At 30.2% G+C, this 16,740-nt stretch overlaps 1 protein-coding gene across 1 annotated transcript in view; it reads right to left on the reverse strand.

Moving 5' to 3' along the window:
- The window catches only part of LOC106465239 (vasculin-like protein 1), a 59,762-nt gene that overhangs the window by 27,986 nt on the left and 15,036 nt on the right, over positions 1-16,740 (reverse strand). Inside the window, exons 3-8 of the mRNA XM_022393112.1 lie at positions 11,099-11,248; positions 9,286-9,355; positions 6,631-6,744; positions 3,985-4,091; positions 2,355-2,408; positions 1,398-1,484 (exon numbers count right to left, since the gene is read on the reverse strand). Coding sequence (XP_022248820.1) covers positions 1,398-1,484; positions 2,355-2,408; positions 3,985-4,091; positions 6,631-6,652 — 270 coding nt within the window. The 5' untranslated portion in view covers positions 6,653-6,744; positions 9,286-9,355; positions 11,099-11,248. The remainder of the gene's footprint in view (positions 1-1,397; positions 1,485-2,354; positions 2,409-3,984; positions 4,092-6,630; positions 6,745-9,285; positions 9,356-11,098; positions 11,249-16,740) is intronic.

Below are 16,740 nucleotides of genomic sequence, written 5' to 3' on the forward strand. Positions count from 1 at the left end.
AGTCACAAGAACGTCAAATCTGAATCACTTGAAAAAAACACGGGGGTGCTTAACTTTTTCCAGGTGTATATAATAAGCACAAAATGATTACAAGGTCAGTAATATTGCTTTACTGTACTTCCTGTAAGCTAAAGTTAAGTATATAATTATTACTTAAAATTGTCTATACTTCATGAAACTCCATAATTACAGAATTGAGGAAAATAAAGATAACTGTATATTTCACAAATAATTCATTTAATACAAACATGATGGCTTTACAGGGAAAATAAATGAAATAATGGCAAAACATACAAATACATTGTCTCGTTCTGCTTAATTCTGTAAAGTTCAGAATACTTCTCTAATTCTCATAGCATAACCTACACAAATTCATGTATGTATTTATGCAATCTTTTCTTTCCACCAACATTTTATGCTTTGAAATAAAAGTAAAATAGTGAATGATTGCATACTACATTGTACACCATAATATGTATTTTTAGAACAAAAATTAGGAAGTAAGATTTCGCTTACAGTTTTAAAAATAGTTGATGTTCATTGTTGCAATGTGGGCCATTTGGTATCCTTTCTTGGCCTCAACACTAACTTAAATGCATTTTATTAATTACAAGGTAAAACAGTTGCTATAAAAACACTGACTTAGCAACACAAGTGTCAAGTTTATTCAAGTCCAAAATGATATCAAGATCAACTTGTCTTTTACAGAAGTTGACAAAATGAAATAGATAGTTGTGTTTTACACACATCAGTAGTTGATAAGGGAAATAATTTGCACTCATTTTCTGTACCTACTACTCCAGTGTGATGTTATTCACCAACTGCTGAATGTGTTATAAAAATTAATTCTAATACATAACAATTTCATTAATATCAAATGTTTGGCCAGTCCTTCATGTGTTTGTCCTGGAGTTATTACTGCAATGCAACTGACTACATATCCAAAACTGAGAAAGAAGCTACAAATGTTTTGTTAAATTTAACTCACTAGCCTGGTGTTAATAGATTGTGAGATACAGGATTTAAATTAGTTGAACAAAGTAAAAATGTTATATTTTCTGATATCTTAAACTTCCTGAATAAAAATATTTCACCGAGGCATTTTAGTTTTCAGTACTTCTGACAATGTTACAAAATTTTCAGGAATTTTTAGATTTGGAAACTGAATTTACAAGCTTCCAGGATCCATATGAATTTTCATTCACAGCCTTCAAAATACAGTAATACTGTGATAAGTAGGTCTTAGAGTCTGTGTTGAGTATAAAGTTACAAATAGCACAAATACTCATTAATTATGACTTTAAAAAATAAAAGAGTTAATTTTACACATATTCTATCCAAAATATCACTTTTATAATAACTATTTATATTTAAACTATATAAACTGACTAACTTACATGTCTGCTAGAGGAGTTTAACAATGGTTGAGATAAAGACGTAGCACTGTTCAATCCAGCTATTTCAAATCCATTGGTCATTATTTCCTACATTAAACAAAAAACTTTATAATAAAATGTATAAACTGAAAAAATACAAAAAATCAGACTTTTTTACAGCATTACTATTTAATACTTTTTTATCCATCAAAATGTATATTTCATACTTTACTTTCATACATAAGAGTATTACAATGCTTTTTCAAGTGCTAAACATATTTTGTTATTGATTAATATAAAGTACATATAAAAAACATAACATTGCTGAAATTTGACTTGTCTTTCTGTGCTGTCTGAAACATAATGTCTTAGTTACTTTGTAAATTGTTTTCTCGCCAGGAGATTAAACACATTCCTTACATAATTTCTAATTATTTTGGATTTTGAAACTTAAAACAAATCAACTGTGCAATTCATGAAACAGTGAAAGTTTAGCTTAATATGGTTACTTTCATTAATTGAGATTTTCTTTAAAAACAACTTAAAACTAATTTTTAATTAGCCAGTTATGAAAAATTAGAAAAGGAGTGACACCTATTGTTTCCTCCTTTAACATAAGTGTAGAAGTCTTGTACACTTTCTGATCCAGCAGTCCAAAATCATAAAAGTGTCATTGATGTATTTTTTTCACATATGGATTTTATTCCGAAGATTAGTTTCCATGTTTCTCATAAAACTACCATAATTAAGGGCAATTTTAGTACCCACAGCAGTTTCACTGGTTTAGTAAAAAATGCTCACTGTCAATTTGAATGAAATTAAGTTTCAAAATAAAATCACAGAAAAGTGTAGTGTCATTTCAAAAACTTTAAGAGTGAAGACAGTCATTTGTGTGGAATATCATTGCACAGAGAACTATGATTCATGATAACCACTAATAAATAAAACACAACTTTTGCATGATCAAACACAACTTACTTTTGATGACAATAATACACTTTCTCTGACTGGCTTCTTCGTGCTTGAGTTTTGCTAGAGACATAAAAATAACATAGGAAAGGTGTCAAAAAAAGTACAACTTAACCGAATCCTTTTTTCTAAATCTAAGTGTATTGACAACACTATTAAACCAGTATTTTTTTTTACAATAAAAAAATTAGAAAATTCTTCTGTAATCCTATTACCAAACCACACAGACCTTCACTAATCCTTCCATTATGGGATCAATCAACATGATGTACATAATTATAATAAAGCCACTGTCATAAAGTAAGTTTTTAACTTTGAAAAGAACAGACGACCATACATGCATCTTTTAAATTGATGTTGCTCCAAAAGTAAAAAAATTTACTATATTCAAACTGTCTAATTTGATGCACTCGAATGGTTTTTAGCTTATACCAGAATGTCTGCTCTTTTGGTAAAACATATGATTAAAAAACTACTTTAATCTACTCATAGTCAAAAATAAAAGATAAAACTATGCACCTGAGGTCTTGTAAAAAATACTCTTGCATCAAAATGATAATGTGTGTATGATATGAATTTCAAAAACAAGCAGAAGATCCCTAGGTTTAACTAGCAGTTAATAAGGCCCTTTACATCACTGCCCACAGTAAAAAGAAATTTAATAGTTAGGCTTAATATTAAAACACAGTTTTAATCTTGCTAGTGTACAATATTTTGTACATTTAAATCAAGGCAATGTCTAGTCTTCTTTTTGCTCCATTAGGGTAAAAAAACAAAACATTTGAAACAATACACAGATATTATATGAAAAATTCATGTGACTGTTTTAGCTACGGAAACATTTTATAAATTTCTGGCCTATATTGATCTATAGTAGCCTTTACAACATATTCAAGTATGTTCTGGTTAATTACAAAACATATTAATGTTGAAAGAATTTTAGTACCTGTACACAAACTCCCCTTAGCTGTGACGTTTTATGAAATACAAGTTTGGTTTGGTTTTGATTTTCACGCAAAGCTACACAAAGGCTATCTGTACTAGCCATCCTTAATTTAACAGTGAAAGAGTAGAGAGAAGGGGATAGTGGGATTGACCATCACATTATAATTCCCTCATGGCTCAAAGAGCGAGCATGTTTGATGGGATGGGGATTTGAACCCATGATCTGCAGCTTACATATGTGTGCAAAACATCTGGAAATACTTCTTACAAAATGACAGTTAACACATGTTCCTAGCAAATGAAAAAATAAAAATCTTATTTATTTAGCAAAAAATGAATCAAATTGAGGTACTAATATCCAAGTATCAAATTTTTAATCTAAATTGAAAACCTATATTTAAAAGAAAAATTTAAAGCATCCACTTATTTCGGTATCAAAACTCAAAATCAGGTAACAGATCATGATATATTTTAAGCAAGTAACTTACAAAATCTACTCAAAATCAGGTAACAGTTCATTACATGTTTTAACCAAATAACTTACAAAATCTAGAAGTTAGTACAAACATTGAAGTAAATGCAAATTGAAGCTTTAATTTCATACATTCACTGGGTTGTTTTACAACCTGAATGATATCTTTTCAATGCCATTTTCACAAACAAAAAAAAATCTACAAAGTTCTCAGTTTCTTACTTTAGCAGGAACAATAGCCTTGGGCAAGAAGTATCTTGATCGACTTGCAATGGATGCAGAAGATGGTTCTTGACTACTTGCTGTAATACCCAGTGAACTGTTAACTCCTTTAGAAGCAAGAAATAATGGCAGAACAAACTTTCACAATGGCATCGTCAAAACATCTACATCTAAAAATATAACTTTTTAACAAAACCATCAACTAAGAAGTAAAAACCATTAACAGTTTTAAGGTTACACCATAATTAAGAATGTGCAAATATCAGTGGAACTATAAGCTATATTTAAAATAAATTAATTTAGAATACAATTTTTAAATTAATTATTCTCTTAACATATTCTTATTATTAAAAGCAAACATATCAGAAAAAATTCTAATGCTTAACACCCTACATCTGTAAATGACTAGGCTTAGTGATTAAAGTTACATCTGTACTTTCAAAATGAAAACTACTAACAGTAGAAGTGACTTATTTTGTAGAAAATAATGGTTTTATGTTAATTACCAAGCATAGAAAACTATTATTATTTTTAAATTTATTAGAAAATATATCCATTTATTTTTATTTTAAGACAAAAATTTAAATAGTAGCTAACAGAGTGAGAGTCAAAGCTGCCTGCATGAAGACACCTGACTGTTTTCAGTAGATAAATGAATAAAAAAAACAAGTTGAAAGAGGCTGCATATATATAAAATTTGTATTTTACACAGAACACAACAATAATCAAATGAATGGTTTTAATAATAGTTATTGCATGACAGATTTATCTATAAACACAAATATCTCTTACATTGTTACTTTAATGGGAACAGAAAACAGTACCTTTTTCACAGTAAAACTTTCTATATATTCAGAATATTTTAAGCAAACAGTAAATTAAAAAAAAGTTTAATTCTATAGACATATACTAGTGAAAGTACCAAGCTTCGCTTGGGTCATTAGGTTGATATGTTCTAGATGACTATGTCAGTGTATGTATTCTGAACCCATTTTAGCATAGAAGAACAGTCAAAAATATTTTAAACATATCTTTTTTGCCCAGAAACATAAAAAAGTCATAAAGGTATGATAATAATAAAATTATTATATATAATTATACATACCACTATACATCACGTTATCTAACCTAAATAAAAGACAGCATGTGTCACGTCATGTCACGCTTGATTTCTTGAAATAAAATGCATTTATTCAGATATAATAGTTTGTTTAATGAAACCTTGTAAGTGCAGTGAATGTTGTTATGATTTAAAGAAATTAATAAATAAGCCTAAAGTAAAGACATAATATGAGATAACCTAGCTTAGAGCCAAGTGCATGAAATTTATCGTGCAAGTAAAAATATGAATCCAACTTAAAAGTAAATCATTTCTGAATTTAATCAATGGAGACTCTAAATTAAGAAATCAATAAATATTTTTCAATTCTGTAGTTTATACATTTCATTTTTTTACTTTCAGTACATAGACTAACAACATAATTAGGTTGTATTTTTGTTGCTAAGCAGCATAACATAAAAGCCATTGTTGGAATGTATTACTACCAAAATGCACTGCCTTTTCTATATATTAGAAGTTGTTATATAAGGAACAATTTCTTTTCTTTGTGGTTTTTCACTAGATTGCCTCATTAAAAAGATGTGCCTGCACATGAATAACAACACCCAGGTTTGTACCCTCACAGTCCACTTAGTATGGGTGCAAAATTTCAGGCTTCTTGGTTTTATAGTGGTCACACTTCTTTTCTATGTGGTTTTTCGCAAGCTTGTTTCATAAAAAGATATGCACACGCACATGGATAAGTAATGATACCCAGGTGCATACCCTCAAGGTCCACTTGAGCTATGGTGGTCACATAGACATGCACATGCATTTCTGTCTATCTGTATGTGATTTATATTTATAACATAAGGAACCACTTCTATTCTACGTCGTTTTTCACTAGCTTGCCTCATTAAAAAGAAGCACACGCATGTGGATAAGATAAGTAACACCCAGGTGCACACCCTCAGGGTCAACTTAATATGAGTGCAAAATTTTAGGTTTCTAAGTTTTTTCCTCTTGGAGTTATGGCAGTCACGTAGACCCACAGACACGTGTTTTATCAATTTCTATATATATATATATATATATAATTTTGTTTTTGCCACATAAGGAGACTGTTTTTCTAATTGCACTAATTTTCATACACTAAAAAATAGATAAGAAAAATTTATTGTTCAGTCTATAGCCATTCATAAAGCTATTTCAAAGGGTTTAACCATCACTTTTTGAGAAGTCTTCTAAAGGCCATTGTTATATAATGCTTCATTCTTATAATATTAAGGTTTTTAAACTAAGTTTCTATCCATAAAGAAGACTTGAATCTTTTCATTTTCAATTTAAATCAGTTTAGAAAAAGGCCTTTAGAAATCTAACATTTTGCTGTCAGTTAAAATTGGCTATTCCTGAAAACTCATATCAGTTTTACAAAAATATCAAACAAATTTTTTGTAACTGTTTTAGACTATCAAAAATTTTGTTTTTTCTAGGCTCTAACAGTTTTTATTAAAGGATTACAATTGTGCTAATGAAATGAAACACTTAAGTTTAATCTAATAATTGAGTCAACACATTTCACAGAAGAAAAATAAAATGATACATGCCAGATAAACTTTTGTTTCGCATTTCCGTTCCTAACTCAGATTTGACAGGCCTTTGTATCAGATGAATGTTCTTAGTGAGAATTGTTCCATGCACTTTGGCATTCACAGGATTTTCTATAGAAAAAACCCCACTAACTTTATAACCAGTAACATGAAAACAAGCTTTTCTCGAAACTATAATTTATTCTCATTAATTAATGAGAATAAATTACAAAGTGGAGATTTGTTTACTTTCACAAACCCCTGTAAAAATTTGATTCTAACTCATCAAGTTTGATTTATAAAGCTTCCCTCAAAATAAAAATACAAAATCATTGAAAATTAGGGAACACACTCTCATATGAAAATTTAAATATTTCTAGGTATATAATAGTGAAATTATGTCAAAGGAGGTATGTACATAAAACTTCTCTGCTTGCTAAATACTGTTAATTAAATATTTAAACTTCATATATAAATATTTCTTTGATATGCTCCACACCTAACTATGATTATGTTTTAAGTTTTGTTTCTACTTGCATAGAAAAATTAAGATAAGCTGGCACCATTTTCATGTGAAACTTCTATATGCTTATAAACAATATTTTAGTGATAAAATCAGTATTCTAACTTTTTAGTGATTTTTTTTGAGGGGGCCAGAGTAAATATTTTTGGTGTCAAAAAAAAATGTCTCACTCCAGATTTTAGTTCACACATGAAAAAAATAAATGCTAAACATCAATGCTTGATAAAACAAAAACTTGGACCCTACTGTCTCCAGTACTTGTACCACTTGCTTTAAGCATTTTCAATTAGTAGTAGTACTACTACATCCAAGAACTGATTGAAAAATATTCCTGAACAATATTCAGTTTTTTAACACTGACAATAGTTACATAATTTACTCTGTACATGGTTAAATTTGTTGGAGTTTATCAATACATACAGAAAAAAGTTTCAATCATTTGGTTTTCCAACTTTTTTTATTTTTATGTGTATGAGCTGCAATATGCACATTTAAGATTTTTTAGAATGTGCCTCCAGTCCCAAGGTTTTAGACTCTGTATTACAAGATGAGAATGTCACATTCCAAAGTGAATGATGTGATATATTTTTTTTCAACTCCACACTTTCATCGTGTTTTTCTAAGTTTACACCCTTCTTTGTGAATGGGACATATATATCTAGCTTGTCATGTGGTACCCATGTGAACCACATCATTTTCAAGCCATGTTTACAAGAAATATAATAGCATGAATGTTACAGCAGAGTAAATACTTCTCGTGTCATGTGTAATGATGAATCAGTCATGTCACTATAATTGACCTTCAAAAGTTTTCCAGTCCCATTGCAAGTTTTAACATTTTATTTTAGTGGGAACTAGTCTTTTACTAATGCTTATCTAATGCTTCCTTAGTCTGGTTGTAAGTGATTTAAACAAAATAGAAAAGAACAACAATTCATTTGCTTAATCTGGTTCATACCATAACAGTCATTTTTCAAGAAAATGTGATTTATAAATGTATATAGTGCCTGGACCACTACTATGAACTCTATTACTGGGCAAAAGGCCTCATCAGCACTGGATATGACAAATGTAGTGTGGCTCACATATAAGAACATATTTTCCTTTATTTTCATTCATGGATTCCTAGAATTATAGTATATACATGTAAATGTTGTATCTATTTTCACACATAAAAAAGTTCTCATAGACAACTCACTGCAAAAAATTAGTCTTAGTAACAGTACAGCTTCCAAGTAAGCTATGCTTGGACAATCTGAGATTGACCTTCAAATTCACTGCAAGTACATACATCAAATTTACAAAAGTTATGGTTGTTTTTGCAATAACTTATTGTTCAAATAATTAAATTAAAATATAAGAAACAACTTTACGAATGTTAAGTGAGATTAAACTATTTAGATGTGTAAAACTGAACAGTCTGAGCAATAACAATTGAAAACTTTACTTTGCTTATTTACTTCTCAGCTTTCAGTAGTTTTTATCATAGACTCTCAGTGATTATGTACAGCGAAGAGTTATATATGGTGCTATTTTAACAACAATAGTAAAAGCTGTATATTCAGCACAAGAAAACTTGCTGTATGAGCTTGGAGTCCCCAAGGAGGTCAATTGTAGATTTAAAGATATAAAATGCTAAAATCTGGGGTTGGTTTCTACATTGTTAACACAGTGCAGATAGCTTGATGTGGAGCTTTGTGTAAAAGAGAAACAAAATAACATTATGAATTTGGAAGGTTTTATAGATAAAGTACAAAAACAAAGGGATGTCTAGGCAGTAAATATCATTTTTGTCTATATGAAAACATGTTTCATGGAAACTACTATGAAATTTCACACACAAAACAGTCAGATAAATTAGGCTAAAAATAATATTTTTTTTATAACAGCAATTAACCATTTAGAAAACGTTTGCCTAATTTAATACTAATAGATTTAGTAATTGTAGAGAAACATCACTTTTTTGAGAAGTGTTATTAAGTCAAGTGAAACTGACTCTACTCAAACTGACATGATTAAACAACCATATATTTAAATATACATACTCATTGAAGCTAATAACACTGACCTTCAATAATTCAAGTAATACTAGTGTCAACGTAAATTAATTCAAACCCTTAATACCAACAAAAGCACATTCAAGTACTTACTCCAAACTCCACCATTTACTTGCAGTGGCTGGCTGGATGAGATGTCAGAAGCTTCCCCGTGTAAAGATGGCTATAGAACAGTCAAGAGAAAACTAGCTTTCAGATAAGTCTTTCAACCATAGGGTTAATATAAATTTAGTTGGCCCCCCAGAAAAACTAATAAACAGAAAACTACAATATTTCACTGATAATATAATGAGCCAAAGAGAAATATGATTCCAGTGCCAAAAAAAAAAAGAATGATCAACAGGAAGCATTGAATATAATATTTGCAAACTAACTGTATAAAACTAACAGGAAACATATCAATATTCATTCTGCCTTTTGAAATTTCTCCTAATATGTTTTCTCTATGGTAGAATTGTTCTTTTAATACATTAATTAAGAAACAGCAATAGTACTGATGCAGCATGAAGACACTACTGATGTGAAAATGGCAAACAAAGAAGACTTCATTAATGAAACATACTGGGAGTTTTCTACAATCAACAACCTGGAAAGTTATGAGTAAGACAATGATACTGTAGTCCTACAGGTTACAGACTACCCTTGAAATACTACCAAAAAGATTAATATGAGCAATCAGACTTTGCACTGCTATTTCTGATTTGAGTCCAAATTTTCCCTCTTTGGCTAAGTAAGCACCTGTAATTGTGTAATCTAAGGAGAAACCAATCCACGTGTCTTTGAGCAATGGCAATTGCATGATAAGAAGCTACAATGTTGGTTGGATTCAAGAGCAAGTTTGTCATTTAGCCTCACTTCTCTGAGGAATCCACAATTAACTTATTTGTGACATAGAACACTCCTGATTTATGTGCTAGAACACATTATCATTCCTTCACTTCAATCTTCTTACAAAATAGTACTCCACTTCACATATCATACATTGTCAGGATACTGATGGACATACTTTCACAGACTGAGTACTCAGCAGACATTTTCCACACCAGCACAGCCTCCAGTTCTCACCACTTCTTATTTTTGACTGTGGGATCATCTCAGGTCTTTGATTTAATATGACATGCCTGTTACATTTACATATCTGAAAGATAACACATCATACCATGTAAGGAGTAACATGTAATCACTGGAAATATGACTGTATCATGCTGTGTATCACATTCTCTCACAAATACAAGCAGTAGCAGAGATGAATGGTGGTCACTTTAAACCTAACAGGTTGGCTGTGCTAATCTCACATTCAGTGTTATCTAATGATAATTACTTTTAGCATTGGAAAATCATTACATTAGTTCACATACACATTATACTTTTCTGGTGATTAGTTTTGAATTATTATCTTAAAGTAGGCCAACTAATTTAATAATACCGTATATTTTGCAATAGAATATTTATTACACAGAAGTTTACTTTTCAATGCCTAAAAGTTTGTTTAAGTTTATCGAGCACATTATGGAACATTAAGTTTAACATACAATTTAAAAACAAAGTTATCTGTCCTTTGCATGACATTTACAGACAGATTTAGCAATTATAAAATTTTCCCTTTTAGCCTTAATAATACCTCATCAAATACTAATATACTGTAAAAGGTAAAAATAATTTTCAAATCAAATAGTCATCAAATCATATTTCAGTTTAGTTAGAAGACTCTTAAAAAACAAGTTTAACAAAGTAACAAATGTAAAATGTTTTGATGATGTTAAATCTGTAATAACTTTCCTCCATTACATATTCAAGCAATCTTAATACTTTATTGTCTCAAATTGGGTACACATCATCAAATCATATTTCAGTAAGTGGATAACAATAAAATAAAAAAGGTGAACAAACAGAAAGTACAACTTACAAATTCTTGTTGAAAGTTAATACCAGGTACTTCTTTCCTCTTCCTATTTATTGACTCTGAACTGGTTGATGATGAGACTGTTGAATGCTTATTGTTGGTTTTAGCACTTCCATATTCTTCAGTAAACCCTCCACGATATAGAAATCGATACTAAAGCAAAAGCAGACCCTCAAGCATGTAAATACTTAAACCCCAGACAAAAATTATATATTTAATGAAATCAGGAGATTATTTTATTTTTATGGTGTAAGTATTGAAATTTTGAAGCAAAACAAACACCACACAATTTTACATTTATCTGTTAAAAATTTTTTGGAAAACAATTTAACTGCACAGTTAATAAATGTTAAATGGCTGCCACTACAAAACATGAATAAATAGACCTTAAACTTCAAAATGTAGCTAAAATATTAACTGATGGCCTAATTGCAAAATTACATTAGAGAATACACAGTGACACTAAACAATAATACAGTAGAAGTCACAGACTATTATTAGACTGCAACAGCTTAAACATTCAATATTTACTATTTAATATGATATATGTAAAGGTTTTCATAATCATTAACTACAATGACTATTTCCTAATTCCAGTATAATTTAAATAATGCATACAGTTAATAATATTAAATATATCAATTTCACCTATTTAAAAGTAAGAATTTAAGTAAAAATTGAGAACAGATGGAAAAAGAATATGTGATTCTGCTACCTAAGCAGATATTTTAGCCAGCTAAGGTTTAAGATACCATAATGTCATTTTGCACTTCATCGGTACAACTATTAAGATATGCTAATTAGTTTGTAAAGCTGAGAAAACATTTATTGCCTTCAATTTTTATTGAAAATGGAAGTTTTAAGTGGTTTGTTTATAGACATTTTTAGGTTGACACCTCACCTTGAGAGGTGAAAATTGTTAATATTTAGGATACAACTAAATGATCCTAGTTACTGGGCAGATGTTTTAGCTAACTAAGCTACCATGTCTTAAGAGCAAGACACATCAGGCTGTAAACATTTTTTATGTCGTTTCTGTTTTATCATTCAAGTAAAGTAAAAGTGTTCATATTAAAAATGTTTACATAAATATCAATCTTTACAATCTAAAATACAGATATATGTTCTCACAAGTATCTGTAGCTTAGGCTACTGTAGCATTCTCTTTGCAAAACTGAAAAGTTATAATAATTCCTATACTGAAAATGGGTGCCTCCATGGTCAATGACCCCTGTGGCTTGAAACTGGAAAAAGGTAAGGACTCCCATACTCCAATCGAAGCTTATTTTGAAAGTATTTCTGCCTGAAGACGAAAGGTGGAAGACTTTCTAAACGTCGTCCTTACATTTGTAGGTTTCTACAACAGGCAGTTGCTGTCCATTTGAAACTTAGATTCATACCTGAATTTTGTTTGTGTATGATGTGTGCAGTTTAGATTTAGTATACCTCAAATAGGGATGTAAAGAATGTTTAAATGAGCAGTTTGGAATGGACTAGCGTCGAGTGGTACATAAAAGTGAAGAAAGACAATTTATTTAAATATTTTAATTTGAAATTAAAAGTTATATAGTATTAAAATTTCATTTACTAACTATGTTTTGATACCAAGTGTATTGACAAAAGTTTGTAATAAAGTTGTTTGATTAAATTTTGAACATAATTCCTAGACTCTCCACCTGTGCACATAGGGTTAAGTTGTTTTTAGGCCTGAAATTCAATTAAGAAAATCAGTTATAGTCTTGCGTGTTGAAAGTAAGTAAAGATTAGAAAACCGGTAGACTGTAGCCTGACATGATTTTTATCAAACAACTACTTCCATATTTTTTGTTGTTTGTATTTTGAATCAGTTGTTTAAAATGATGAGTATCCATCTCATCAGGTTCACAAGGTGTTGATAATATGTTTATTTGTTCCACTTTTAATTTATAACCTAATATTTTTAATTTCAAGATGAGACCACGTATTATTATTATTGGATGATTATATAGTTTCTTACCTATGGAAATTTTTTTCTCTACACTGAGAAAGCATGATTTTTATTTTCATTACACAACAGACACTATATTATAATTGGAGGAACGAGAAGATAATCTGAAAACTTTGTTGAAAACAAGTGCATTTAATGTTAAGATAATCAAATAGTCTAATACAGTTTTGATATGTGTTATAGTTTTTCTCCTTCTGGTTTTGGATTTTTCCCATTTTTGCAGGCCATAAGTGAAACGTAACAACCAAAAAATTTGTAATGCATATCAATGTTCCCGTCTAATTTTTTTCAATCCGTATGCAGAATGAATTTCTTCACGTGTACCAGTATCAAGGCAATGTGCTTTACCAGCTTTTTTTTTAGGGGCATGGGGTGTATTCTTAGACTATCGACCCTATTGGATCATTAGGTTGCTTTGCAATGTTAGCAGTTGGTTATTTGGGCTTAAAGGTGTGACTGGAATAATGAAGTGTGCGGCACTTGATTGTTTATTGAGCAGCCACTGTATATCCAGTGTAATCCAGTTATATATAAAAGTATCCTAGCTTCATCTTCATAGAAATATAATTTGTTTCTGAATCTGTTTATCTTATCCAACATTGTGTGTGTGTGTGTGTGTGTGTGTGTGCTTGTAGAGTGACTAAAGCAGCCCAGTGTTGTAAGGCTTGTGCTGGTTTGCTTACAGAGTTATATTGTACAGTCTTTCTTCAGAACTTGTGATATAGCTTTGCAGCATTCTCCCAGTCATTGTTACATACAGTGTATTCAAAGTAGTGGTTCAGCTCCTCTGATTGTTTCTTCATAATTCAAATAGATGTGGTTGGAACAGTATGAACACTACTATAATGTGGAATGCTGTTTTTAGGTAGTCATGTTTTGGACAGAAATCTAGCTTTCAAGAAAAAAAAAGTCATTATTCAGACAAAAAGATCAAATACAGTAACTAAATTCTGTTATATAAACTTAAAACCAGTTGTTTTCATCATTAGTTTCTGTTATTATCAATGATGATTCACATGTTGATGAAAATAAATAGATCACATTCAACTGTTAAATTGGTTTTCTTTCATTTATAATGAAAACATATCTATCATTGAGTGATTTGTTTGGTTTGGTTTTATCTGAGAGAATGTGAAATATTCACATTATGGTTAGCTTTCTTATTTTACAACATTCTTGTGTCATTCCATCATTATTATTTTCCTGTTCAGTAGAATATTTCAAACCTTTTCTTACTTGAACATTCACAAATATATTTCCCTATGATATGTTTGACATGTATTATATTAAGTACAATTTTCACTCAGTTACACAGAAAAATGGGTAATTTTTCTTATTTTCAAGTTGATTAAATGTGTTTTTAAACAGTCTGGGTATTTTTTTCACCAAGATTCTAAGGTACATCCAGGTCACATATATTCCAAAGAAAGAATCAACTTAGATACTAGAGTGACTAATATATAATTTGGAGATCTATGGATTTTTTTATTTAGCAGATTGGGATCTGTGCATGAGAATATGCACTACAGAGGTTGAGTACATTAAAATGATTTTGGAGCCTCACTACGTCATTACAGTCCATGTCACCACATCCAGTAAAGCTTGTGATGACTCTGCCTCTTGACAAAAGCCCTGCAGAGTAGTTTATACAAGACTCCATTGTAAGACTGTCCTATCAAAAGCACACCACTTTTCCCTGCATGCTCTCCATAAATGAGTTTAGTGTACGATATTTTCCAAACACTTGTTTCAACAGAACAATCATACAGAAATACATAGGCACTGTGTCTGGCGACTTGACCAGTGTGTAATCATATGAAATTAATACCCATTTCATTCTCCAGATGCTTGAGTTATGCAGTGGTTGAACATTTATGTTGTGTAAGCAACTTGTTTGCACGTGACTTGCGTTAAATTTACAGATGTAGAGATCCTTCTTGATTGTGTTGAATACTATTAACTGGAGCACCTGGATGGTTTTTGCACTGATCTTTGTATTCTTGGATTCTAAACTGTTACAAGATGCTGCACTTTGCTTACCACAGACTTGTTGCAAATCTCTTTCTAGTTGTTCCTAGTCTCCCAAGTTGATCCATATTTCTTTGCCTTACAATGAAATTATATACAAGGGATATCCCCATCTTGTAAATTTTAAATTCATTTTTATGATCTAAATGTATAATCATCTTGCATCAAAAAGAGCTGTTAGATACCCTTCCAAAAACCAATCAGTTTCTGATGGCATCACGCTATCTATGACATGCCAAGCAATGTTAAAATGCCATTTTACTTCGACTTTATATCAACTGTAGTTGTTACGTGACTTTCTGATTTGAATATTCAAAAATCATTTTAACATAATCTAGCTAACTCTGTATTACACATATACTCATGGTTTTAAAGATTTACAAAAGAGTGTATGAGCACTGTTAGTAATTGGAAGTAAGATGGGTCAGAACTGTGACTTAAGTCTCATGTTTGATTATAATATAATGTGAAAGAATAATAATAAAATTCACAACACTTGCAGTGCTATTTTTGTCAAAGTATATTTTGTTTAATGAATAAAGATAGATAGATGAAATAAAGTTCTACTTTTGAAAGTAATGGTACAAACAAACAATGTTATGTCTTCTGTTGGAGAGTTTACAACTCACTTTTTATATATCCTAAGTATTGTAATGATCTTTTACTATACATTTATTTATAGGCTGCAAACAATTTTATCAAAATTTGATGAAATCAGGGCCTCAGGAGATCTCCTTCCGTCAGCTTTACTCGAACAAGGTAACATTGAAATTTGCAGTTTGAATCTCTAAATCATTTTCATGATGTATACCTATGAAGATTAACATGGTTGAAAGAGTTAAACATTTTATTCCACGAGTTGAACATTTCGGAATACACTTGTTCCTTCGTCAGTGAAGACTGACAACAAGATGTATTGACTTACATACATATGTAAGTACAAGTTAGGTAAAATTCAATTAATATTTGAGAAAATGAAATTTAAAGTGAATAAGCAGTGGAATAAACACACACAAAACATGAATTAAGTTAAAGAATATGATCAGAATATTAATCATGGTAATGACTTGAATAGTAAGGCAAACAAATTTATATATGAAATGCTGAGTGAAAACAGTTTTAGTTGGAAAAGCATTTGTAGATTACTTAGATCACATCTGGTAAATCAGTGAATTATAATCTTTATAAGATCGTAAGAAAAGTATGTTTAATAAGTTATCTCATTACCAGGTTAAATTTTAGTTTTGATCTGAGTAGATAGCTTGCTCATTGTAAAATAATAATTTAACCTGGTGAACTCCTGTCACTCCACATTTCAATCGTACAAAAAAACATCAGTTAACAATTTCACCATCATTACAATTGGATCTACAGACCTTGAACTTCATATTAAAGAGAACCCTGATATAATCTGCAGAAATCATTCCATCATCTGTACTTTATGTATCCTAAACTACAACTAATATTCTAATTAGTATGATGACAATCGTTAATCTATACTTCATGTATCCTAAACTACAACTAATGTTCTAGTTAGTATGATGACAATCGTTAATCTATACTTCATGTATCCTAAACTACAACTAATGTTCTAGTTAGTATGATGACAATCGTTAATCTATACTTCATG

The sequence above is a fragment of the Limulus polyphemus genome, unplaced genomic scaffold, assembly GCF_000517525.1.
Source record: "Limulus polyphemus unplaced genomic scaffold, Limulus_polyphemus-2.1.2 Scaffold1881, whole genome shotgun sequence".
Taxonomy (NCBI): Eukaryota; Metazoa; Arthropoda; class Merostomata; order Xiphosura; family Limulidae; genus Limulus; species Limulus polyphemus.